Source organism: Pseudorca crassidens, chromosome 18 (genome assembly GCF_039906515.1).
Source record: "Pseudorca crassidens isolate mPseCra1 chromosome 18, mPseCra1.hap1, whole genome shotgun sequence".
In the NCBI taxonomy this organism is placed as follows: domain Eukaryota; kingdom Metazoa; phylum Chordata; class Mammalia; order Artiodactyla; family Delphinidae; genus Pseudorca; species Pseudorca crassidens.
The window spans coordinates 68,345,771-68,370,389 of NC_090313.1; the positions used below are offsets into that span (position 1 = coordinate 68,345,771).

Consider the following 24,619-nt stretch of genomic DNA (forward strand, 5'->3'; position numbering starts at 1 on the left):
ATGGATGAAGGAATGAAAACTTGAAAGTGATCTATCAGTATAAATATACCTATGACCTCGAAATAGCAACAAAGTCAAGGATATAATTCTAGACGTAAAAAGGTGAATTTCAGCGATCACTGGATCTCTAGATATTTATTTGCCGTTAGAGAACATGTTTTTTATTTGCTGTAGCTAACATGGCCTGCTGTGATCATGTTCTATTGAAAGCTTTTATCCACTATCAAGATGAGATGAGGGTGTGGTGTTAATCAGACTGACAGGAGGTTGGAGGGATCGCTCTCGTGTCGTGGTGACATAACGTGTCTGAAGGGATCCCACTCAGCAGGTTAGAAAGGTGGATCAAATAACAACACACAATTTAAGAAGGAAAATACAGAGCACTGAACTTAGGCCCCCCCAAATCTAATTGAACAAATACAGAATAAGGGGCCTTAAGAGCCAAACATGTGAAAGGCATGGAGATTTTAATTGACTGAATGAGTCAATAGTGCAGCATGCCTGCCAGGGAGGCTGATGTGATGTTCGGTTCCTTTAACAGAAGCAGTGTGTTGAGGACAATTGAAGTCGTGGAGCTTCCCCAGTGAGACCACCGTTGCCATCCGGGTCCAGTTCTGAGAGGCAGATATTGAGGGAGATTTTGACAGCTGCGCACCACTGACATTTCCAAGCCGTGTCACATGAGAAGCAGCTGAAGGGCTGGGGGTTCCTAGGAAATGCAGAGTAGAATTTGGTAGAATACAATAGGGCTGTCAAGGGGATGGCAGGGCCATTCGATTTGTCCCCTGTAGATCCAAACAGAAGAGCCAGCACCACCAGGCAAGGTTGAGGAAAGTGGCTCTGGGTTTAATTTGCAGCGCTGCTTGGCAGGGGACTGGGCTGTGCTGAGTCCCTCTCTACTAAAGGAAATCACACGTAGGAAAAGGAGAAATGAGCTTTGGGAAGCTCTCTGTCAGCTTAGGGAGGGTCTCTCGGGGTGGTAGAGTCCCTTGCTCCTTTGTGTAGGTCCATAGCCTTTTGTAGTTTGGACCCTCATCATGTCTGGAACGCCAAGCCAGAGAGAAATGGCCAGTTAAAAATTTAGAGATCTCGTTCACTATTTCTAGAATCCCCTGATCTAGCGTAACTCTCAGAGGGTAGTCTCATTTCTCTCCACTGTGTCACATGTGCCACCTTCAGAAGCAGCAGAGTGGAGGCTGAAAGGCCACTTGTGGTGGCGGGGATTCACACACGGGGTGAAAACTGGACCGGCTGTTGCAAGGGCCCTCATCAGGGAGTTTCTTTCATTCTGGAGGAAGGCAGAAGTGTTCTGTAATTAGAGGCAATTAGGAAATGCTGTGGGAAATGCCATAAGGAGCCTTTACCATACGGGAAGAAATACAAAGGAAAATTAAAATGACAATCATATTCTATAAAACTGTTTCTCACAGTTGTGGTGGGCACTAAATATGCTTGGTACTCTAGCCCAGTAGCACTGCATGCCCTTGGTCCCGGAGGAGGACTGAAGAGACGTGAACGGGACACAGTAAATTCCCCCTCCTAGAGGGAAAAGCAGGAAGTGCATCTCTTACTGCTAACATCCCTTATTCTGTAATTCTCTTTGAATCTGCATAATTGAGTACAGGTTCTAAGAAGAAGCCAATAAAGGCACCTGAAAAGAGGTATGTGGTCAACTAAAAATTATTATTCTTTTTTCTTTAAGAATTAAATTTTTTTTTTTTTAATTTTTGTCTTCGTGGCATGTGGGATCTTATTTCCCCCACCAGGGATCGAACCTGCACCCCCCGGTTGGAAGTGCAGAGTCTTAACCACTGGACCACCAGAGAAGTTCCTAAAAATTATTACTCTTTAGTTTTCTTTATCTTCCCTGGCTTTATCTGAAAACTTAATTTCAGGAAAAAAAACACCCTTTAGATAAGATTGTCCATCAACTTTGTGGACGAGCATGAAGTGCAAATGTTCTCATGAAAACGTTTAGCTCAGAGCAGACACACCTGATGGTACCCATCACTACAGCACAACAGCAAGAGTTGTTCTCACTCTGTTATGAAATAATAAATCCATTGGTTAAAAGGCTGCATTTTTTCAAAATAGATTACACTTCACATTAGAATTTGGTATTGCTTTATAAGCATGTGGGCATAGCAGTTGGAAAAGTGACTTGAATTTTTTTTTTTTTTTTTTTTGCGGTACGCAGGCCTCTCACTGTTGTGGCCTCTCTCGTTGCGGAGCACAGGCTCCGGACGCGCAAGCTCAGCTGCCACGGCTCACAGGCCCAGCCGCTCCGCGGCATGTGGGATCCTCCCGTGCATCGGCAGGCAGACTCTCAACCACTGCACCACCAGGGAAGCCCAGTGACTTGAATTTTAAAACACAGGAATTTAAAAAAATGGAGTTGGGCTCGAGATTTATTAGCTACATGACTATGGGCAAATGAGGTAACCTCCCTCTGCCTAAATTCCTTCATCTGTTAGGTGAGGATAGTAATGCCTACCTTGAATGGTTCTTATAAGGATGAAATAAGAAAACGTACAAAAGCCCCCAGCACAGCAAAAAGCAAGCGCTCAGTTAACAGGAGCCACCGACAGAACAGTGCCCAAGCCGTTGTCATCTTGCAGGGTGCACAGCTGCGGCTGCTTCGAGCAGCAATTGGGGTACACAGCTTAAAAAGAGTTAGCTTTGGGGAGTTAGAATGAGACCTCTGTTGCCTTCAGATTTTCATGGAGAAAAGGGTCAGTCACTTCTCTGGTCAGTATCCTTGTGATGTACTGGAAGTAACGTCAGTTTTTGAAAATTATTTGAACTAGGAGTTTCCTGATTAAATTTCACTTCAATTAGGAATTATTATTGAATAGCAGTTAGATTTGCCAAAGACTACCCTGGAAATAATTTAGGCACTTCTGTTGTTACTTCTGTCAGGTCACTGGGAGCCATTTGTTACCATCCTCCTGTCCTGGCTAAATGATATGACCATGGTATATTGGCTGGTGGGTACTATTCAGTGTGCCCACCTAGTTATCAGTTGCCCTTTGGTGTCCTGAAAGGGTTAATGATGCCCAACTATTTCTAGTGAGAGCACATTGCAGCTGGGAGAATCAAACTCAAAGGTGTTTCTTTGGACAGTATCTGCATATCCCAGAGAGAAGACCTAGGAAAGAGGTAAGATACAGTTGAGCTACTTAAAGTGCTTAAGAAATGACCCTGACAGAATATCCATGGGGGCAAGGAGATGGAATATATTTCTTGGTTTAGCATATTGGCAGAAATCAGTTGGCATCTGTCACAGGAAAGATAAACAGAAGCTTTGATTTCCCTTCTCAAAATACCCTTGGCTTCTTTCTCTGCACTTACCCCTTGGCCCTCATTCTGATTAGAATTTGAAGGAACAGGCTTAGTACTTTGCATTTAGTTAATTTGGTGAGTTCACTGTACTCTCATCCCTGGGCTATTCAGTAGTTCAAAAATAAATATTGCAGCACTTGTTGAATATGTAACATGCATCTCTTTTGAGCTGCCTTTTATAACAAAGGGTAGTTAGTATTTACATAATACTTTTAAAGTACTTCAGAATAGCTCTTATTAATAATAACTAGTCAAATACATAACGGCTCAGCTGACAAGAGAAAAAATTTTGATTTTCTATTGAAAAGTGTAAGCTCAGGAAGAGAGAGATGCACGTGTATTTGTGTATGTACAGTATTTGGGACAAATACATGTCTCAAGGGACAGTCAGGAGGTTAACTGGACCAAAATTCAGGCTGCCCACTGAACCAGGCTAAGGTTCACCAGAAGTCTGCGACTTGATTCTTGGACTTCCGTGCAAAAACTGGCGGAAGCTGTGAGCAGCCTGAGCTTTGAGAACATTCCTGCCCCCTGGGGTGTGTGTGTGGCGGAGGCTTATGTGAGCTCATGGGGCTTTCCAGCGCTGACCGCCAGCCTTGGCAGGCACGAGGGGTCCAGTAGCGAAACTTGGCCTTTAAGTTATCAAGGGCCTGTTGTGACATATATTCAGCTCCAAGCAGAGATCACTGTTTCAAAGGGTGACTCCAGTCTGGGGGTCAAGTGGAGATGATGGGCGGGATCTATGAGCAGATCTGGCCCATCCCAATTAGGGGGCCTGAGGGTGACACTAGTGCGGGTAGGTTGGGAGGGTCTGGGGATGGTCCTCCCAGGAGGTGCTGCATGGATGTGTCCTGGGTGAGAAGTGATGACAGGGCCATCACGTTGGCTTTCATGATCCTGGGAAAGGTGTCAAACCATGAGGTCACATCGAAGTGTGTGTACAGTGGCGGGGGGTGGGGGGGAGGAACTGTTTCCCTTGCCTCCCCTTAGGGAGGGGGTCTCACGGCTCGGCCACACCTCACGTCTCTGCCTTGCACGTTTCCTGGTTCAGACCAGGTCCACGTTCTCTCTGCCTGTCCCCAGGTCCACCACCGACCGGCCCCAATCTCCAGACAACCACTCCCGGGGCCTGGGGAGGTCAGGGGGTTTGCTCCAGCCAGATGCACTGAGGTCGCGGCGGCGGGAGAGGGCGAGGGGAGGAGGAGAAGGCCCGGGGCGCAGCCGTGGTGGGCGCGCTCTGCCCAGAGGGGCGGGGGCGCCGGGCGCGCACGCGGAGGAGGCGGAGGGAGCGGGGGTGGGCGGGGGAGCGAGTGCGCCACTAGAGCAGGGAGCGCGCCCGCAGCCGCCGCCGCCGCCGCCCTCCTCCGGAGAGAGGCAGGAGTGAGACTGTGCGAAGCGCCGCATTTCGATGAGTAGCGGCCGAGGCGCGTCCCTCCGCTAGCGGCTGCAGCCCAGACGCCCGCGGTCCAGCAGCGGCCGCCGCCCAGTCCCGGCCCCGCCGCCGCCCCACAGCCCTGCGGTCAGGCCGCACCCAGCCCCGCGAAGACAGCACCAGGAGGCGGCCCCGAGCGCGGCCACAAAGACCCCCGGCGGCGTCTCTCCGCAGACCGGTGCGTGGTTTGCTTTCGCCGGGGAAGGGAGCCGAGGGGCGGGCCGGCCGGGAGGCCCCTCCGGGGGCCCGACAGCGCCGACTCCTCCCGCAACCGCGGGGTGCAGGGGAGCGCGGGCGCGGAGGGCAGGCGGGCGCCCCCTCGGCCGCGGCCGCCCTTCCCGCCGTTCCTCGAAAGGAGCTGCCCGGCCGCGGCCGGGGGCGGTGTGTGCAGGCGGCCCTGGGGCTGCTGGCACCTGCCTCTTTTGTCTGGTGCCACCGGGCTGAAAACGGCTGAAAACGAGTCGGGCGAGCGGGGCCCCCATTCTCTCGGCCGCCTTGTTAGTGGAGATGGAGAGCTAGGGCGGAGGAGCTGGGCCAGGTGTTTGTCATTGTCAGAACTGGCCGCGGAGTGAGGACCAAGTGTGCGCCCAGAAGGAGTGGTCGGGTCGGGCCTCTTATTGTGTGCGTGCTTCCCCGTGGGCCCGGGAGGGTGGTGTGTGCCTGAGGACGGGGCGATCCGTGCGCGGGGGCTGACTGCAGTGTGGGTGCTGCAAGCACGTTTGCGGGGCCTCGAGTTCCCTTGGGGACAGCGTGGCTGCCCCGTGTGCAAATTAGTACCTGCAGTGCTAACAGCCTGCGGAGAGGAAATGGCATTTCCCTCCTAGCGGGGAAACGCACGCCCAGCCCCGCACGGCCCCCCACAAAAGAGGCCGCTGCTGAAAACCGGGTCTGCTCGGAATCGCTGCTGCATTGGGCCAAGAGGTGCTTGCAGGAGATGGAGCGATTGAAAGGTTTCATTCAGGCCGGCTTGCTCTCCCCGCCTCTATGAATGTGTGTCCAGATTCTGGTGCACACGCGTTCAGCGGCCACACGGCAGGGTGTTCCATGAATACGTTTTATGAATGTTCCTAAATATATCTCTTTTCGCCGGGAAAGTAGGACGGCCTTTTAAGTATGAAATGTCATATGAATGCGGGTCAGAAGGAATTTAAGAGAGGTTATATGTAGGAACAGTGTAAAAGGAATGCACACATCCTGTGGTATCTGTGTCCGGGGTGGTGCGTGCACACTGAAGGTGTGTTTGCCTCTTCGTGCGTGCCTGGCCATCCACCTACATCCTAATCCCACTGGCAAAATGTGCCTTGGGACCTCCAGGTCTAGCATCTATTTAGATGTGGTAGCGTTTATGCCAAATTATTTCTTGGTGTGTGTGTAATCTCCAAAACAGGAACTCGTGTGCTCATCTAGAGAAGGATGAACACACAGTTTCTTCAAAATGGTGAGAAATCCCATAGAGAGCAGTCGAAGAAGCTGATTTCTTGGCCTGGGAGTGTTTATAGGGAAATCTCTGATAAGACCCAGGCCGGGTCTTCCCCACCCAAGCCTCTGGGACCTCTGTGGCTTAGGTGGTGCAGTTACCTCCTCGGTCCCAGGACACATGTGTGCCCAGGGCCTTAGCCATCTATGGCCTGTGAACGCGTGGCTGTGCCCTTTAGCCAGCTTCCTTGCAGAAAGTGGGGACCTGTGGAAGCCCAGTGAATCTTCTTCAGGAGCTCTTGATTCGAGTATATGACTAAGCCAGTGGAATTGCTGAGCCAGCCAAGCAAGGGAAAGAATACCTATTTTGAAGCCACACATAATATCTGGAACACGAAGCTGTCTGGTGTGGTTTTCGACATTCATTTAGTGGTAGCTGTAGCCTTGAGAATGATTTCACTTTGAGTGTGGTTTTTCTTTGTCACCCACATCGTTGCCTACTCTGGGGCAGACTCAGTGAAGGGAAGTAAAAGACGTGGGCCCTGCTGTGGTTGGACACATGATCCAGTTTGGAGAAATATACAAATAAAATCAACTTTTCTCTATTTTAAATTGATCTTTTTTTTTTCCTCCCCCAATTGGGGTGGAATTGTTGGTTCTAGAAGCCCGTTCCCTCAAGGGAATTCCAACAATTGCTAAATAATTTGACCTTTGCCGATTGCGAATCAACAAGAGCCCCTTGGAATTAGATTTGCACTCTGGTGACACAGTTGTGCCCTCCTTTCTGCATGTCCTGCACGTTTTCTTTTGGTTTATTTGGATTTGGAAGGAAATGCCTAGGGTTGGAAGAATGATCACTGCATATAAAAAATAAAACAAAACCTTCAACAGCCCATCTGACCTTTATACTTTACGAAGTTTGAAGAGTCTAGTGAGGTGGCATGGGTTTTTGAGTACTGGCATCATCATCCCCCCAACACACACATCCCTTTTGGAAGACAAAAGAACTCCTTTTAAAAACAGAGTAGGAGCAGTTATGATATCATGGGCAAAATATTGGCTCTGTTAATTAATAGCTCTCTGAAGGATTAGATATCAACTAATAATTGTTTTAAAGTTATCTAACTTCAAAATCAATGCAACCACTTCATACCTACCTATATATGGTATATTTTTTTCTGGAAAATGCAAATTTAGACTAAAAGTGAAGTTATTGAGTGGCATGAGGCGGTTTTCATATTTGGAGGAAAAAAAATACACAAAACTAATAATCACTCCAGATTGAATCCCAGCCCACTGCTCCCTCCCCCAAGCAGGGTCAGCTGTAGAATCATGAGCAGGTGAAAACGTTGATGGCCTGGAGACCACTGCCTGGTCTCTGTGCACACAACGTCTTTGGCAGTTAAGTGGCCTGCCCAAGGTCACAGAGCTAGTGAGGAGTGAGGGCTTTAAACACCTTACTTTACATGTCATGATGGGCCAATCCCAGGGGGTCTAGGCCTCTAGGACAGAGTGCACAAGTCGGAAAGGAGGGAGTGCCAGCTTCAGAGGCAGTTGGAGTGAATCTGGGTTCAAGTCCCAAGGCCCTCAGTTCTGTCTTTGGGACCCTGGATACATCCTGCACTCATCCTCAGTCACAATAATACCCCCTCCCTCACTGGACTGGCAGGAGGTTTAGAGGGAGCTCTTAGCATGTTACACAGCAGTTGATCGCCACGTAACAGTGTCAGGCACGTCATAGACGTTCAATAAATGTGAGCTTTTTCCACTCCACTCATTTCAGGTGTGCACAGTCTCTAGCAGTGCATGAAGCTTTTGAGCATGAATTTGTAGCCATTCTGAATGGCTCAGAGGTCAGTTGACTGAGGGTGAAGGAAAGGTCAGGGAAGCTTGGCAGTACTTTGGGCTGGTTTGGACTGACCTTCGGAAAGGTGACATCGTCTGTGTGGTGGGATTTGGGGAGCACTTGTAAGGTTCTTGCCCCCAGTTTTCCATTTCCCTTCAACTCTTATTTCAATATGCCTGAAACTTTGTCCTTGAAACTTCTTTCCTTTGAATGTTGAGGTTTTCCCACTTTCTAGATTGCCCTGTTTAAAACACGGATCCCCTGTGAGGGGCAACAGCACAAGCCCTTATCAGCTAACCCCTGAGCAAGGATGAATTGATCCCACAGGCAGCAGCTGATGACAGGCCTCCATGGAAAGTCAAGTGGGGACGTAGGGGCACAGGTGTACCTTTTAGAAGGTCATGAGCTGGAAATCTGTGGCGGGGGTGGGGCAGGGGGAAGCTCACCTGGAGCCTCTCACCGGGGGGAGAGATTCTGTTCCTACTAGGTCTTTTTGTGACAAAGTCAGGAACAGAAAGGCAGATTTTATTAACAAAAGTATTAATACTTATCACAGGGTAGACATTACCCTAAGTGCTTTATGTGTTTTAACTTACTTAATAGCTGACGTTAACTAGGAGGTAGGTACTGTTATCTTTTCCGTGTGTGATTCAGGAAATCGAGGCTTAAAGACGTTGAACAAGTAGATTTCTCAAGGTTACGCAGCTCATACGGGGTCAAGTCTCGGTCAACATCTTCAAATCTCGATTTTCTCAACCACAGACAGAGAGAGCCTTAGTGGAAGGAAAGGCCAAGTGTCCCAAAGAAGTAACTTCCGTTCCTTCTTCTTGTTCTTGTTGCTGTGCTGCTTCTCTTTTTCCTTCTTCTCTTCTGCCCCTGCCTCCTTTCCTTTCTCCTCCCTCCCCCACCTTCCTTTTTCTTCTTTTTTTTTAATCCACCTTATCTGAAGCATTAAATATAAGTAAATGAGTTATGGTGGGTCCACTTTTTAAGTAAATTTCAATTCAATATGTGAATCTGCTGGAAAATCTCTTTTAAGTTGGTAGAATCTACAGATTGTTTGCTCTTGGTCTAGCCATGGAGAGTACAAACACCAGGTAAAATGTTTACAATCTGGCTCCTACATGCTACCCGCCCTCTTTTGATTCCTCGTCCACCGCCACCACTATATCTTGTATCTTTAGCCCTGTAGTGAAATGAAAGCTCGTTTCCCACCTACCCTTGAAGTCAGGCAAACCTGGGGCAGAGCTCTTGATTCAGGCATTTCTCAACTGAATTACTTGGAGAAATTTAGGAGAAATTTTTCTGTGCCTCAGTTTCTTCATCTGTAAATCGGGTTAACAATACTTTGAAAGGTTTGTTGTGACTGTTGGAAACAACAGCGGTTCAAAACCTGACGTGCTAGGTGGTCAATGCGTACAGCCGTATTCTGACAAAACTGGGGTTGATTAATAAGCTGTTTCCACTGGGTCTGCCTCTTCTATTTGTTTGTCTTTTCTCTCCCAACTTGATAATTCATATTAAACATATCATCGATTATAGCAATATCTCCATCAGCTGCTCTCAAGCTGAGCCTTTCCAATCAGGGTGCAAAAATAACATCTTTGTGTGGCTGTTTGTGTTTCTGTGCCTCCCAGGTTCAACTTTACCTCCGTCATGTCCTTCGGCAGAGACATGGAGTTGGAGCACTTCGATGAAAGGGATAAGGCGCAGAGATACAGCCGAGGGTCGCGGGTGAACGGGCTGCCCAGCCCAACGCACAGCGCCCACTGCAGCTTCTACCGAACCCGCACGCTGCAGACCCTCAGCTCTGAGAAGAAGGCCAAGAAAGTTCGTTTCTATCGAAACGGAGATCGATACTTCAAAGGGATTGTGTATGCCATCTCCCCAGACCGGTTCCGATCTTTTGAGGCCCTGCTGGCTGATTTGACCCGAACTCTGTCGGATAACGTGAATTTGCCCCAGGGGGTGAGAACGATCTACACCATCGATGGGCTCAAGAAGATTTCCAGCCTGGACCAGCTGCTGGAAGGTGAGAGCTGGGAGATACCTCCCAAGTGACCCTAGGGCATATGGCTTCGGTTCCCACAGGTCCATATTATTCTCACCATCTTCTGCTTGATCTCTAAGAGACAGCATTCAGCCTTGTGGCTGTGATCCTTACTGTTCCACATGGTGGAGAGTTCCCTTGTCTGTACAGTAGCGTAAAAAGAAAAAACCCCAACAAACCTAGTGGTATTCGATCAGGTAGCTTATAATAATGGGCTGAGGGAAAAAGTGTCTTCATTCTACAGCATCCTCTCTATTGTTTCTCACACCCGTGCTATGTTAATTTTAAAAGTCCATTTTTATATCTTTAATTACATAGTTCTTATTTATTTCTAGCTGCAAATTGAACTTTTGCTACCACATGTGTGAAAGTACTTGAACTGAAAATAACTAATAGATCATGAAATTTTTGAGTTTTAAGGAATCTTAGATAGGTATCAAACCTTTTAATTTTAATCACTGGGGACTGAGGCCCCAAAATTCAAGTGTCATGTGTCTGTGCGTACATGGTAAGATAGTGTTGTTGCTGGACCAAAAGTTAGATTTGCTGCCTGTTCTTTCCAATATGACACATTTCAATGTTAAAATTATTTTAAGGTTTGACTGATTTTAAGTTTAAAAGGATTGTTGTCTTTCTGTGGTATTTGAGGAGTTAATCTGCTCAGTTTATTTTTGTTAAGTTTAACGTAGGTTAATAGTGATTACCTATTTTAGACATTTCATGTGGAAATAGGACTATTTGGGTCCACGGATGAGGCCTGGTGTCTCGTGCAAGCAGAGTAGGTTGCCTCCTCTGGAATATATGTGTCTCAGGACTGACCCTGTTTGAACAGGGCGTGAGGTCTCTAATCACCTTAGAAATCATAATTGAAGTAAAACAACTTGGGAGAAAAATAACCGGGGTTAAATTCATGCTGAGATGTAAATGAGGGTAGCCGATCCTCTTTGGAGAGTAGATTTTTCTAAGTTGAGGTCTCAAGGTCCTCATGAAATATTAGTGCAAAGCAACACGGGAAAGGAAGTTGGGAATGTGGGGAGAGCTTGATTTCACCCCGAGTTCATCTTTACTCCAGATGTATTTGCCCAGGCCCTGCAGTCTGTCTGGATCCTGGACGAATGCCATGCCCTGACTGCACACAGGCAAGCACTCTGGTCTTCCTTTGGAATCAGAGTTTGTACGTGATTCAAGGCTGAGGGCTTCTCTGTCTTTCTCCCATTTCTCTTCCCTTGATCCCTTGGCAGGGATGCCAGTCCACTCACAGTATGACTGCATTTGAGAAGAGGGTGTGGAGGGGTTTGGTTATGTTTATTTTGTGGGAATTCACATCTCTTTTCGATGACTCATCACCCTGCCAAGAAGCCTGTAGACTTGGCCTTTTTCCTTCTCAGATGCTGGAACTTCCAGTAAATTAAAGGGGAAGAATGAACATAGAATATTTGTGTATCAGCTTTGATTTTTGTGCCTTGTCTTTTCATGACCTTGGAAAATACAGGATAAATAATTTGGTGAGATATTCCAGAGGATCTGGGAAAAGATCAAGTACAAAGTCAGGTGTAAGCAATCCCTTTGAGGGCTGATGGTGTTGTAGGGAAAATATGCCAAGATCTCAAAGCACCTTCTAAGACATCCTGGGCTTGGCATTCTCTGGTCTAGAGTCACTTGTGCAACATCTGTGCGGGGGGAGGGTTACTTCAGTCAGTTTCTCACCCAGGATCGATCTTCACTCAGAAGTGGCAGAGATATTCCCATGATTCCCATCCGCCAAGGAGAAGGTGTGAGAGGTGGGATATGACAGTACTTTATATCCAGGGACCAGCAAAATCATGGCATGCTCGCCACCATCTTCTTTGTCAGTTTTTTAGCACAAAAGAACACCTGCCCTGAGAGAGAGACTACTGTCCTGAGTGATGATGATAATGATAGCTCGCAGATATTGAGCATGTGTCTTGCATGTATGAACATTTTTCATTCTCACAATGATCCTAGGAGGTGTAGGTACTGTTATCCTCATAGTAAGATGAGAAAAGTGAGGCACAGTGTGGTTAAGTGATCTGCCAGAGTCGCACAGCAAGAAATAGTAGAGTTAAGATTTGAACCCGCTGGTACCAGCACTTGAGCTCATAACTGCCACTAGTAAGATACTGAGTGGGGTGGTATTAGTGGCTTTTTAAAATTGAAGTATAGTTGATTTACAATATTGTGTTAATTTCTGGTGTACAGCAAAGTGATTAAGATATATATATATATATATATATATATTCTTAGTGGCTTTTAAATGAAATCTTATTGTATTAGCTTCTTCTTGAAAACAAATATTTTTAACCTTGACTTAATTCCAGGAATGACAGATACTGCTCCCAGAAACACTTTACTATTTTCATTTGCCTCCAAACACCTTTATCCTTGATCAATAAGAAGTTAACTGCAGATTGAATATTCTGATGTTAAAAAATTCCTTTTTGGAAAAAAATACCTTTTTCTGATTAAATAAATGGTAACTTCAGTAAAGTAGGTAAGTTCACTCATTGGCTGCATTTAAAATTTTTTTTCAGTTTAAACAGATTTTTTTTTTTCATTTATAACACTGACAGTTCTCATGCAGCTGCACTTAGTGTTGAAATAGCTGGAAATTCATTTAGATTTGCCTCTTTGTCAATTATGTTTTTTGCTTAGTCTGATAAAATGCAAACCGTTGCTTCACATTCATCATTAGGTTCATAGCTCCCACTTTACATACTAATTTTATGTAAACGTCAGTGCATGTTATTAGCTTCTCATTTCCCTTTCCAACATGATGACGTTTGCATTTTAAGTTAAATCCTTTTAGTGAGTGCTGTGACAAATATATCTGACTTGTAATGTTTTTTTGTGAGTTTGTTCATTCTCACTTATCTCAGACTAGAAATTCGGACGATGATGTATGTGAGTTTCTTTATTTATAACGGTCTGCTGGTCACTTTAACTGTTGTATTATTATTATGCCTAAATTTGGCTTAAAAATGTTGATAAAGCTAGCTCTTGGCCTGGAGTATAACTGTATGAGTGGTGTGTGTGTGTGTGTGTGTGTGTGTGTGTGTGTGTGTGTGTGTGTGTGTGTGTGTGTGTATGCTTGTCTGTGCATGTATGTTTACATACACACACACATGTACATGCATGCACTTCAGAGTAGACCATGGATGACACTCCTAATTGTTTGCTTTCAAAATGGCCTTTATATGTTTAAAAAAAGCCGTGTTGCTCAATAAGGAAAGTTGAATTGCAGGCCTATTTCTGCAGGTGATTCACCTTGAGACGTGGCCTCATTTTCCCAATATTGCCTCTTTTTACCCAGTTTTACACCGTTTGTATTCCACTGTAGCTATGCAGATGTTGTGAGGATAAATGAAGGAGTAACACTTAAAACCTTTGAACCATTAGGAAAAAGATGTAATTTACATACCAAGCAGCAACTGATTGATTGGTTTTTCTCTGTGGGTTGCTCAGGTGTTAGTGATGTGTTGAAGAATAGGCATTCTCCTTCCCCACACTTGTAAACAGACTTTTTTTTAGTGCAGTTTTAGGTTGGCAGAAAAATTGAGCAGAAAATGCAGAGGTTTCCCATGTCCCCCTGTTCCCACACGTGAACACCGTCTCCCACTATCACCAGAGGGGTACGCTTGTTACAGTCAGTGAGCCGGCACTGACACGTCATTTATCACCCCAAGTCCGTAGTTTACACGAGGGCTCATCCTTGGTGTCGTACCTTCTGTGGGTTTGGACGGAGTTATAATGACATGTATCCATGACTGTGGTATCACACAATAGTTTCATTGCCCTGAAAATCCTCTGTGTTCTGCCTCTTCATCCCACCCTGCCCCTAACCCCTGGCGTCCACTGATCTTTTTACTGTCTCAGTAACATCTTTTAACATCTTGTGTGAATGTAGGTCTGAAAGGGCCAGGGCGTTTCCTTTAAGCCTTAGGATAAAAACGATGCAAGGATGCTATCTTCCGGATATATGTAAGTTAATTGGTACATGAACTCTGCATGTATTAGAAACAGGCCCCTCTCTTCCTCGGCTCCCCCACATGCTGTGACCACCCCCGGCGCACCCCCGCCCCACCATGGACACTGCCTGACTCCCGAGCCCCAGCATAAGGGCTTTTCCCAAGTCTCCATCAGTATTAACCTCTCGGGAATAAACCCAGACTTCACCCTACAGTCAGGGAATCTCTCTCCAACCATGATTTCCAGGGCCCCCAGCTCTCTTGGCAATTTTCCTTTCCCTTGACGTGGTATCATCTGGTTTTTTTTTTCTCTAATTCACTAGCTTACTCTGTGCCTCTCCCTGCTGCATTGAGTTTTTTTGTTTTAATTAAGTTTTGAAAAGCTATAAAACATGCCTCGCTAAAATTCCCGGCCAACAGTGGCCAACAGTCTACTAGTAGTTTTTTGAGTATCCATCTCCTCAAAGATACCAGTGCTTGTTAAGAAGATGCATATCAGTTGCCTGTAAGTTAACATACTGTGCTTACAGTTTGGCACCTTGCTTTGTGCACTTAACAATATAGCATAACACAAGTCTAGAACCACTGTGATCTTTTTCCTGACTTCAGAGTAACCCTTTTTACAAATGTACCATTTTTTATTTAACCAGGCTTTTATTGATGGGCCTTTAGGTTGTGTCCAATCCTTTGTTATTAGAAACAGTTTTGCAGGGAATATCCTTGAATGTTAAGTTTTCCACTCACGTAGGAGAATATGCATAGGATCAATTCCTAGGAGTAATATTGCTGGATAGAGAGGTACAAGCATTAAATTTTTAAGAGCCATTGCAAAATTTCCCTTCATAGAAGTGGTACTAGTTTGTACTCCCCATTAGTAATATATGAGAGTGGCTGTTTTTCTACAAGACAATGTTTTACCAAATGTTTTGTCATTTGCCGATCTGTTAAGGAAAGAAAAACATGTATCCTTTTATAGTTTTAATTTTCATGTTCCCATATGAATTGTCTCTTCATAGCTTTTGACCATTTTTCTACCAGGTTGGGGTCTTTTTTTGGTTGACTTCTAGGATTTTCTTTTTTTTTCTTCTAAATATATTAGCCCTTTGTGATACTAATTTCAAGTATTTTCTTCCAGATTGTCCTTAGTGATTTTGTTTATTTTCTATTTTTTTTGCCAGATTTAACAAAATTATATAATCAAATGAATCAGTCTTTTCATTTATGGCTTGATTTTCATACCCCTTGGGTCCTCTGTACCCTGAGATTACAAAATTGTTGCTCTTATTTTCTTCTAGTGTTTTTATGTTTTCATTAAAAAATATTCTAATGAAAGTCATATTAGTATAATTTTTGAGGAAAGGATTCAGTTCTATTTTTTCCAGGCTACCTGCCTCATTTTAAAAAGTTTTTATTTTGAAATTAATTTGTACTTAGTAGAAGTGTCACAAAGATAGAAAGTTCCCATATACTCGACCCAGATTCTCATGAGGGAATGACTTACACAGACATGGTATTAATTATCAAAAGTAAAAACTAACTTGAGAATACTAGCAACTAAACTATGGGCTTTATTTTGCTTTCACCAGTTTCTCCACCAGTGGCCTTTTTTCTGTTCCAGAATCACACATTGCATTTAGCTGTCCTATCTCCTTCATATCCTCCAAGCTGTGACAGTTCTTGAATCTCTCTTTGTCTTTAATGACTTGACAGTTGGAAGAGTGCTGGTCAGTTATTTTGTAGCATGTCCCTCAACTTGGTTTAACCTGGTGATTAGGTTGAAGTTATGCATTTGTGGCAAGGATTCCACAGAAGCGAGGCTGCATCCTTTTTAGGGCATCGTTTCAGGAGTATGTGCTGTTGCCATGTCTTGTTGCTGGTGAGGTTAACTATGACCCATTTAACCAAGGAGGTGTCTGCCAGTTATCTTCACTCTAAAGTTACTCTTTCCCCCTCTGTAATTAATAAATATTTTGAGGAGGAACTTTGCGGCTATGTAAATAACTTTCACCCATGAATTTTGGCATTTCTCGCTGGATTTTGCCTGTACCAGTGTTAGGAAGGTGTCCAAAGGGTGATTTTCTGTTTTCCTCGTTACTTGCCTCAGCTTTATACACAGGTCCCTTCACTTTCCTGTCTTGGGATCATCTGCTGTGACGTCATCAACTCCATTATTTTAACCACTCTTTTAAGGCCAATTAGTCCCAGATCAGACCTTCCTTCAGCGCTCCAGCCACCTGGATACATTCACCGTATACTCTAATCCTGAGTCATTTCATCTCAGCATGTATAGATGTGAACCCATTCTCTTAGGTTATCCCGAATTTAATCCTCTTCTCATCTTCTGCATCTTGTTAAATGGTGTCACCATCGAATTCAGCATCACCTTTGGCTTCTCCTTCTCTTCATCCCGCAAATCCAAGCTGTCACAACTTACTGTTGATTCTGCTTAAGACATTTCTTCAGTTTGTTTGCTCCTTTTCACCACCATTATTATAGTTTTCAAGTCCTCAATACTGTTTTAAAAGTATTACTTTTTTTTATTAACCATTTATTAATGGAAGTATATTAATTTACAGTGTTGTGTTACTTTCAGGCACAGCAAAGTGATTCAGTTATACATACATATATATTTATTCTTTATCAGATTTTTTCCATTATAGGTTACTATGAGAAATTGAATATAGTTCCCCATGCTATACGGCAGGTCCTTGTTATTTATATCTATTTAATATATACTAATGTGTATATGTTAATTCCAAACTCCTGGTTTATCTCACCCCCCCCAACTCCCGCTGTCCCTTTTGGTAACCATAAGTTTATTTTCTATGTCTGTGAGTCAGTTTCTGTTTTGCAAATAAGTTCCTTTGTGTCATTTTAGATTCCACACATAAGAGATACCATATGATATTTGTCTTTCTCTGTCTGACTTACTTCACTTAATATAATCTCTAGGTCCATCCATGTTGCTGCAGATGGCATTATTTCATTCTTTTTTATGGCTGAAGGAGTGGCACATTTTTATACAGTGAGCATTATAGAACATTTTGAAAGATGCAAAAACGTTTTAAAAAATTAAATAATGACCCCTCATATCCCTGTCCCTTGACTCTTCTCATCTCTTTCCTGTACTGTTGTAATAGTCTCCTAAGCTGAAACTGTATATCTTAGTTTTCCTTTTTCAGCTTGTTTTCTCTTTTCTTTTTATAGAACCTGTATTTGCCCCTGCTTTCCATTCCCGTTATAGCCTCTCTTAGATGAGGTCCTTTAGGACACCTGTCCTGTACAGTGGGCTTCAAACCAGTTTTCCTGCACAGAGACCAGGCCACTGACAAAGCATCGCATACCGCACTTGTGCTTCACCACGGCTCTCCCGCGAACATAGAGGATACAGCCCTCCATCTTTATCGTGTTTCTCTCAGTGGTCCTGCTCCTGCCCCTTCCTTCTGTTCTGGCTTGTCTCCCGTTACCCATTGATACTGGGCTCAGCTGCTCTCTTTCCTTGTGTTTCCCCACCTCTGGGCCTCCTTGTCTCTGGGAGGAGGGTAAGATGGGTGTTCTCCTGAGGGTGCACGGTGGCATCATGCTGCAGTCCTGGCTCCGCAGGCCGACCAGCCTTAACTGAAGGCTGCTTCCACCTCTCCTGGCTGGGTGGCGCTGAGCAGGCTCCCTACCTCCTCGTGGGTCAGTGTGCTCTGGGAGGAGAGGTCTGTTAGTTCTTAGCTCACAGGATCGCGGTGAGGATTACAGGTAGCATGGCATGGGTTACAACAAGATCTACTGATGGCAAATATTAAGTTAACCTGTTCTACCAATAGCATCTCCAGTCTTGTCCCTTCAACCTACGGAACAAGTCTCCCACAATCTAAACAGTTCTCGCCTTTGTCTTGCTTACCTCTCAACCCCTGGCTCTTCTACCTGAGAAATATCTGCATTTGCTGTCTCTACTTCCTCAACTTCCAATCATACATCAGGCCCTTGATTAGCATCATTACACTGTAATATACTTGCTTATTTTCTATCAGTGTCTCTGGAAGTCAGGAGCCATCGATGTCCTCACTGTCTATCACGGTAGTAGCAAGGACTCAATAAATATCACTGGAAGAAAGAGGAAAGAGAGAATGAACGGATAAACGAACGAACGAAAGCAGTCTGACATCATTATCCAACTGAAGTGGCTGTTACGAGGCCACATGTGGCCTCCTAATGGCCAGGCCAGTGATTTCTTAGGAAACCTTATCTTTGCTGCTGTTCCTGGAACCTCGGATGGTGATGTCTGGGTCTTTCCCAGCCATGTACTCACCACCCCTTGGTTTCCATGGCTCCAGGCACCTGATTTCTCTCAGTTCCCTTCAGTGGCACCTCCATCTCTGGGCACTCTCAGTACTGCTGTTGCCTGGATTTCATCCTGTCCAGCTGGGTGGGGTCTCTCTGAGCATTTTCTTCAGTTCGCATAGCTGCAGCTAGCCCATGCATCTCCATCCCATACCCCAGACCCATATTTTCTAACTGCTTGCTGGAAAATCTCCAACTGGTTGGCTCCTAGGAACTTCAAATTCATTATGTGCACAACCAAATTCATTTTCTTCCTTACCATCTAATCCAAACATGTTTCCCTTCTCATTTGTTCTGTTGTGGTATATGGGAAGTTGGCCCAAACAGGTTTCAATGCCATCATTTCAGTGTTGTCGTCGACTCTATTGCCATGAGCGCTGCATCCAATCAATTGCCAGTTCTTCAATCCTGTCGGTTGATTCTGTTAAGTACTCCTCAGAGCAGCCGTTTCTCTCTGTTCCTAATGCGGAGGTGTGAACTTTTGTTCTTCAGCTCCTCTCCTGGTCTATTAGAATAGCTTTCTAAGTAGCTTCCTGACCTCTGTCTCCCCATGTCCTGCCTTCAGCCCTGCCTTCACACTACAGCCAGTGTGGTCTTCCTAAAACCTGGGGCTGATCATGCATAAACACTTTGACCTTGTTGCCTACTGCAGTCTTACTCTTAACTTGTTTGTCCCTGGCACCGTTTTTGTTTTTTGAGAAAGACATATTAATATCAATCAGACTATCCCTTTACTGCACTGTTCACTAGAGCATATTAGTGTTTTATTTTTATCTGAAATGCTGTCCTCTTTTCTGCTAATGAAAATCTGACCCTCACTTCCAGGGCCAGCACGAATTCCATTTTTTCTTCCTTGATCACGTAGTGGGAAGTGGGAAATGACTTTTTTTTCCTCCTCTGAATTAGGATTGCTGGGACCACTTATTTACCAATTATCACTTATCTTGTGGTGGAATCTTTTCATAAACACATCTTGCTTTCTAAATTCTTTGAAGAGAAGGTCAAAGGATTAGGATTCGGATTTGGATTCTTTTCAGGTGTTATACCCGTTACTGAGAATTTAGGAGGTTGCTTAAAATTTTTGGATTTCATGGCTAAGTATGTTTGTACTTGTTGCAATGTTGTTATTTGTTGCTCTGTTATTTACTTAGGAAACATTTTTAGCAATGAGAATAAATATTTTCGTGGCTCCAAATACAGTTTGCCGTGTTGCTTTCTAAAAGGGTTGATAGCAATTTATAGTATCCCTAGTGGCATTTTCTATTTCTATTTTATTTTGTTTTTATCCTTTGTCACATATTTTAGTCCCTTGTATTTTTGTAAATTATAATAGGCTTTGTACATTATATTAAACCACTGTTGTATTATAGGTCGTCTGTCTGTTTTCCCCTTCTTATTTTAGTTTCTCTAGTTTTCAGTTATATCAGTCTTGAATTAAAAAAAAAATTGGATCCTTCAATTTTTTCTTTATGTTATTTTTCTCTTGCTTTAAATTTGAGAAGTTGACATTTTCCATAGACCTAAAATACACATTCACATTTTATTTTCAGTAAGCTTATTTTTATGTACTATTATATAATGAAAGACTTCCATGGAAGAATGATATCCATAAGTGCCTTTGGGAATCCTTTTTCTTGCCTTTGATAGCACTATCAAAATCGTCTTCTTAAACCAGCACCTTCCAGGTAGATTATGAAGTGTTGCTGTGTATACTGAGATAGGCTCATAAAATATAGTATCCAGAAGGCAGTTTATGACATTTTATTCCATAAATAATATCTTTCGTGTAATTTAACTCAGTTCAGAGATTTAAATATATATTTGAATCTTTCCCAGCTTTTACTGTAACTCACAGTAGTGAATTTTAATTTCCAGAGTTTTCAATAAGAAAATCTTTACTCTGGAAAAATGAGATATATTACACAAAGCCTTCATTTAAGACACTTTTGAATATGCCACATTTGGAACTTAAAGGAATCCTATAGGTGGTGGGCAAGCAGCTTTAATAATGTGAAGAATGGAGATTAGGTCATTTTCAGACCGAGGTCAAGTGATGTCACAGCTGGAATTCACATGTCTCAACCCTTAGCCAATGAAAAACCTCTAGCAATGAGGAAAAACAGGGCAGACTTCTAGTATCTCCTAATATGAGATCTTGTGGAGGAGTACCTTCCTAGCTGACTGCACAGGCCTGGTTACCCAGGGAGCTGGTACCATATTACTGGAAGTTGTCCAGAGTGACTAAGAGAATTTCTTTTACATGCAAATTCTCTAATTTCTTTTTTTTTTTTTCTAATTTCTTAATGGGAGCCCATGGCCAAGTAACATTAACTTTGCAGATTTTTTACTAATAAACTTTGTTAGAGAAAATTTATTTCCATACTTTAAAGAATAACAGAAAATCTAATAATTTAAAAATGCATATGTGATTTTTTGGAAAAAAACAAGGACTCTTTGGTACCTCTAAAATAATCTAATATGCTTACACCGAAATTATTCTATTTTCAAAAGTCCCCCAAATATTTAAGCCTTTCAGGGAAAAGTTACTATATTCTGATATTTTGGGAGGTATTGATTGGATCCAGACACAATTTCATGCTTCATTTTCTTACCTTCTTTCTTTTTGTTTGTTTTTGTTTTAACTGTTGTTTTCTTTCTTTCTTTGCTTCACAGCAAGTATTAGTTTTTTGGCTTTTTTAAATGCCACAGCAATTCAGAAAGATGCTGCTTCTGCAGTTCCTGCTGTTTGTTGGGCGTCTTAGGTACCTAGAGTATTACATTTCAAATTAAGGGTCAGTCTTAACATAAAAATTTCTGGCTCTAATAAACTAGAACAAAATTGTGACAGTGTGATAACCAATGAGCAAGTCATTATGTTTAGTGATTTCCAGCTCCACCTTCTAGATTTTGATGCCATTTCCTTTAAACCATCTATGATCTTTGCCATCTTGCCATCCTTGTCTAATTTCACCTATAGTAAATAATCCAAAAGTTTCAAAGCACATTTTGGGCTATTTTGCTCAAATATACTTTGATTTAGATAAATTAACTTTTATTTCACCGTGGTAGTAGAAATTATACCGCGAAACTCTGGGATGGCTTAGTGTGTAGAGGAAGCATGTTATGGTACTAATGAGAAGTTTTACTTTACCTTGCTATTTAATTTAATCAATTTATTTTTTTAATTGAAATATAGTTGATTTGCAATTTTCTGTTAGTTTCAGGTGTACAGCAAAGTGATTCAGTTATACATACATATATATCTATTCTTTTTCAGATTCTTTTCCCTTATAGGCTATTACAGAATATTGAGTATAGTTCTCTGTGCTATACAGTAGGTCCTTGTTGGTTACCTCTTTTATGTATAGCAGTGTTTATATGTTAATCTCAAGGTCCTAATTTATCCCTCCCAACCCTTTTCCCCTTTGGTAACCATAGGCTTGTTTTTTATGTCTGTGGGTTTATTTCTGTTTTGTATATAAGTTCATTTGTATCATTTTTTTTAGATTCCACACATAAGTGATATCATATTTGTATTTGTCTGGCTTACTTGCTATGATAATCTCTAGGCCCATCCATGTTGCTACAGATGACATTATCATTCTTTTTTTATGGCTGAGTAATATTCCATTACATAAATATACCACATCTTCTTTATCCATTCCTCTGTTGTTGGACATTTAGGTTGCTTCCATGTCTTGGCTATTCTAAATAGTGCTGCAATGCACATTGGGGTGCATGCATCCCGCTCCTGGGCATATATTCGGGGAAAACCATAATTCGAAAAGATGCATACACCCCAATATCTTGCTATTTTTGAATGGCCTGAAATTTAACACACATACCTCATGTCAGGTCTTGAACAAAACCTATCGATGATTCTCTAGTCAAGAATATAACCTATCTCTTAACTGTCTGCCCAGTTAAGGAAGAGATTAAACCCTGGCTATCCAGAGCCATTTGACCAAATCAAGGCTATGTATTTTTCCCATTCAGAACAATTACATTTGTTAATTTACAATTATCAATGCTATTAACACATTAATTAAAAAGCTAATTTTTACAAGATCAGAAAACGCAATCAACTTTAACTGCGTTATGACAGAGGCTACGTCTCTTGTGATGGGAAGAAGTTTGGAATTATGATTAAAATAAAAGTAGTCAAAATGAGGGTCAAGTAGATTTAATGCAAATATATTTTTACAGCTTAATAGAAGCTTATTAACATATGGAAAGCCATCTTGGCTTTTCCTGAATTCCTGAATAGTGTAATAGATTCTAAATGACAGCACTGGATGGTGTGTGATCTTGGATTTGGTGACCACTTCTTCCTCTCACTTTAGTGTCACTTTCCTCTTAACACAATATCATCTTTGTTGGGAGTCTCACACCCTTCGCCAAGATTTTATTCCAGTCTCTGAATTCGATAAAGGAGGCAGAGAAGTTTCAAAGTGATAGCACTGATAAAATACAAGTTTCCTCTCACTGCTGTTGCTTGAACCAAGCCCGCATTATCTTCTCAAAGTTGTCATGCTTTCAGAAATTTTCAGTGTGCTTTGTCTAAGAAGATGTAAAAAAAAAAAAAAAAAAAAAGTTTATTTTGTCTTTCAACAAACCCATTCCATACTGTTATGTGAATACTTGAAAATTACTCCCTTTTAAAATTATTTTTTATTCCTAAAGTTAAAAATTTTCCTTTTTGAAGTGTAAACCACTCCATGTTTTTGTTTTAAGTTATTAGCTTAGTATATAAACTTCCAAATAATCAGACAATGACATATCTCCAATGAGCACAGAATTCTGACAAAGTCTGGTGTTGTCAGCTAAGGCCTGTGTGTCTTGTGGGGGGAAGCTTGGGGCATCCTCACATTGTGATGTATCCTAAGTCGAGTGGATCTGTGGTCTACTGGTAACCACAGAAACAATGAACACTTTACAGTGTTAATACCTGTTTAGTGGACAATTAGTGCAGTGCATCCTCTGGTGATTTTCACTTGTGTAGCAGTTTTGCATTTGAGATCACTTTGACCTTTTCTATCTAATTTGATGGTCACAAAAAACTGGTGAGATGAAAGTGGCCCCTGGCATAGCCTTCATCTGACAGGTGAATAAACTACCACTGAGAAGAGTAGGGGATGTGCCCAGGTCACGCGCTGAGAGGCCAGGTCTTGAGCCCAGAGTTCAAGTTCTCTTCCCACCATGACATTCACACTGTCTCTCCACCAAGCCTTCAGAAACACCGCTCTTGTTGCAGCCCCCATGGATGTGTTGTTGATATCCACATAGGTCTTGAGAAAAGCATAGTTGGGACCAGTAGTAACTGCTAAGTGACTAGAAAGGGGGTTTCCTAAACTGGTAAACGTCCCCTAGTCTTACTATTTGTACCACTTCTAGTGAGACATAATGCATAAACACACATTGGAATATGTTTTAAAAACATTGGCAAAGTAAATATTTGATAACATATATAATTGTGCTTTTCTATTTTTGAAACCCTGGTTCAGTTATTTTTATGTGAATACCTATTCCATGGCCTTGGATATTTGCACTATTAATTTAAAAATAGGACAAGGATTTAGATAAAAGTAAATGGGCTGTGTAGGATTAGTCCTAGGTTACTTTACCTGCAATTATGAAGGCTTTTTAGCATTTTTACCTATTCCCAGTTATAAAGACTTACTACCACAGAAAAAAAGCCATTATGAGATCTTTAATTTCAAAATGCTTTGACTTAAGTTTATGAAATGTGTATGCAGGATTAATCATTTTATAATGACTAATGGTACATGTGTTACCTTCTTTTTTATGTGATACATATCTATTTAATAGTCTGAGTATCTGTAATTCTTTTATTCATTCGACAAACATTGGGTACCCCCAGGTGCCAGGCACTGGTCTGTCCTGTGTGCTGGGCATATATCAGAGAACAAGGCAGTAGAAGACCCTGCCAAAAAAAAAAATATAGTTTGAGTATCTTCATTAAATGATTCTCTGTTAAGGAGTCATTTTTAATAAAAAATTTAATTTTGTATATTTTCTTTTTTTCAGCTTTATTGGATTATAATTGACAAATAAAATTGTAAGATATATAAAGTGTACCTCATGACAATTTTACATATATATATGAAGGATTCCTCTTATCTAGCTGACACATTCGTCAACTCAAATATTTTTCTTTTTTTTCCTTTTTTTCTTTAGTGAGAACATTCAAGTTC

General features: G+C 42.5%; 1 protein-coding gene across 6 annotated transcripts in view; it reads left to right on the top strand.

Annotated features, from left to right (window-relative positions):
• Window positions 1-4,684: 4,684 nt before the first annotated feature.
• The window catches only part of DCLK1 (doublecortin like kinase 1), a 325,310-nt gene continuing 305,375 nt past the window's right edge, over window positions 4,685-24,619 (top strand). For 3 of the 6 annotated variants that reach the window (XM_067713356.1, XM_067713358.1, XM_067713355.1), the window contains exons 1-2: window positions 4,686-4,952; window positions 9,674-10,068. In XM_067713356.1, the coding sequence (XP_067569457.1) occupies window positions 9,693-10,068 (376 nt within the window). In that variant the 5' untranslated portion in view covers window positions 4,686-4,952; window positions 9,674-9,692. Of the gene's footprint in view, window positions 4,953-9,673; window positions 10,069-24,619 lie in introns of all 6 variants that reach the window. The other 3 variants (XM_067713357.1, XM_067713354.1, XM_067713359.1) reach the window with 3 other exon arrangements.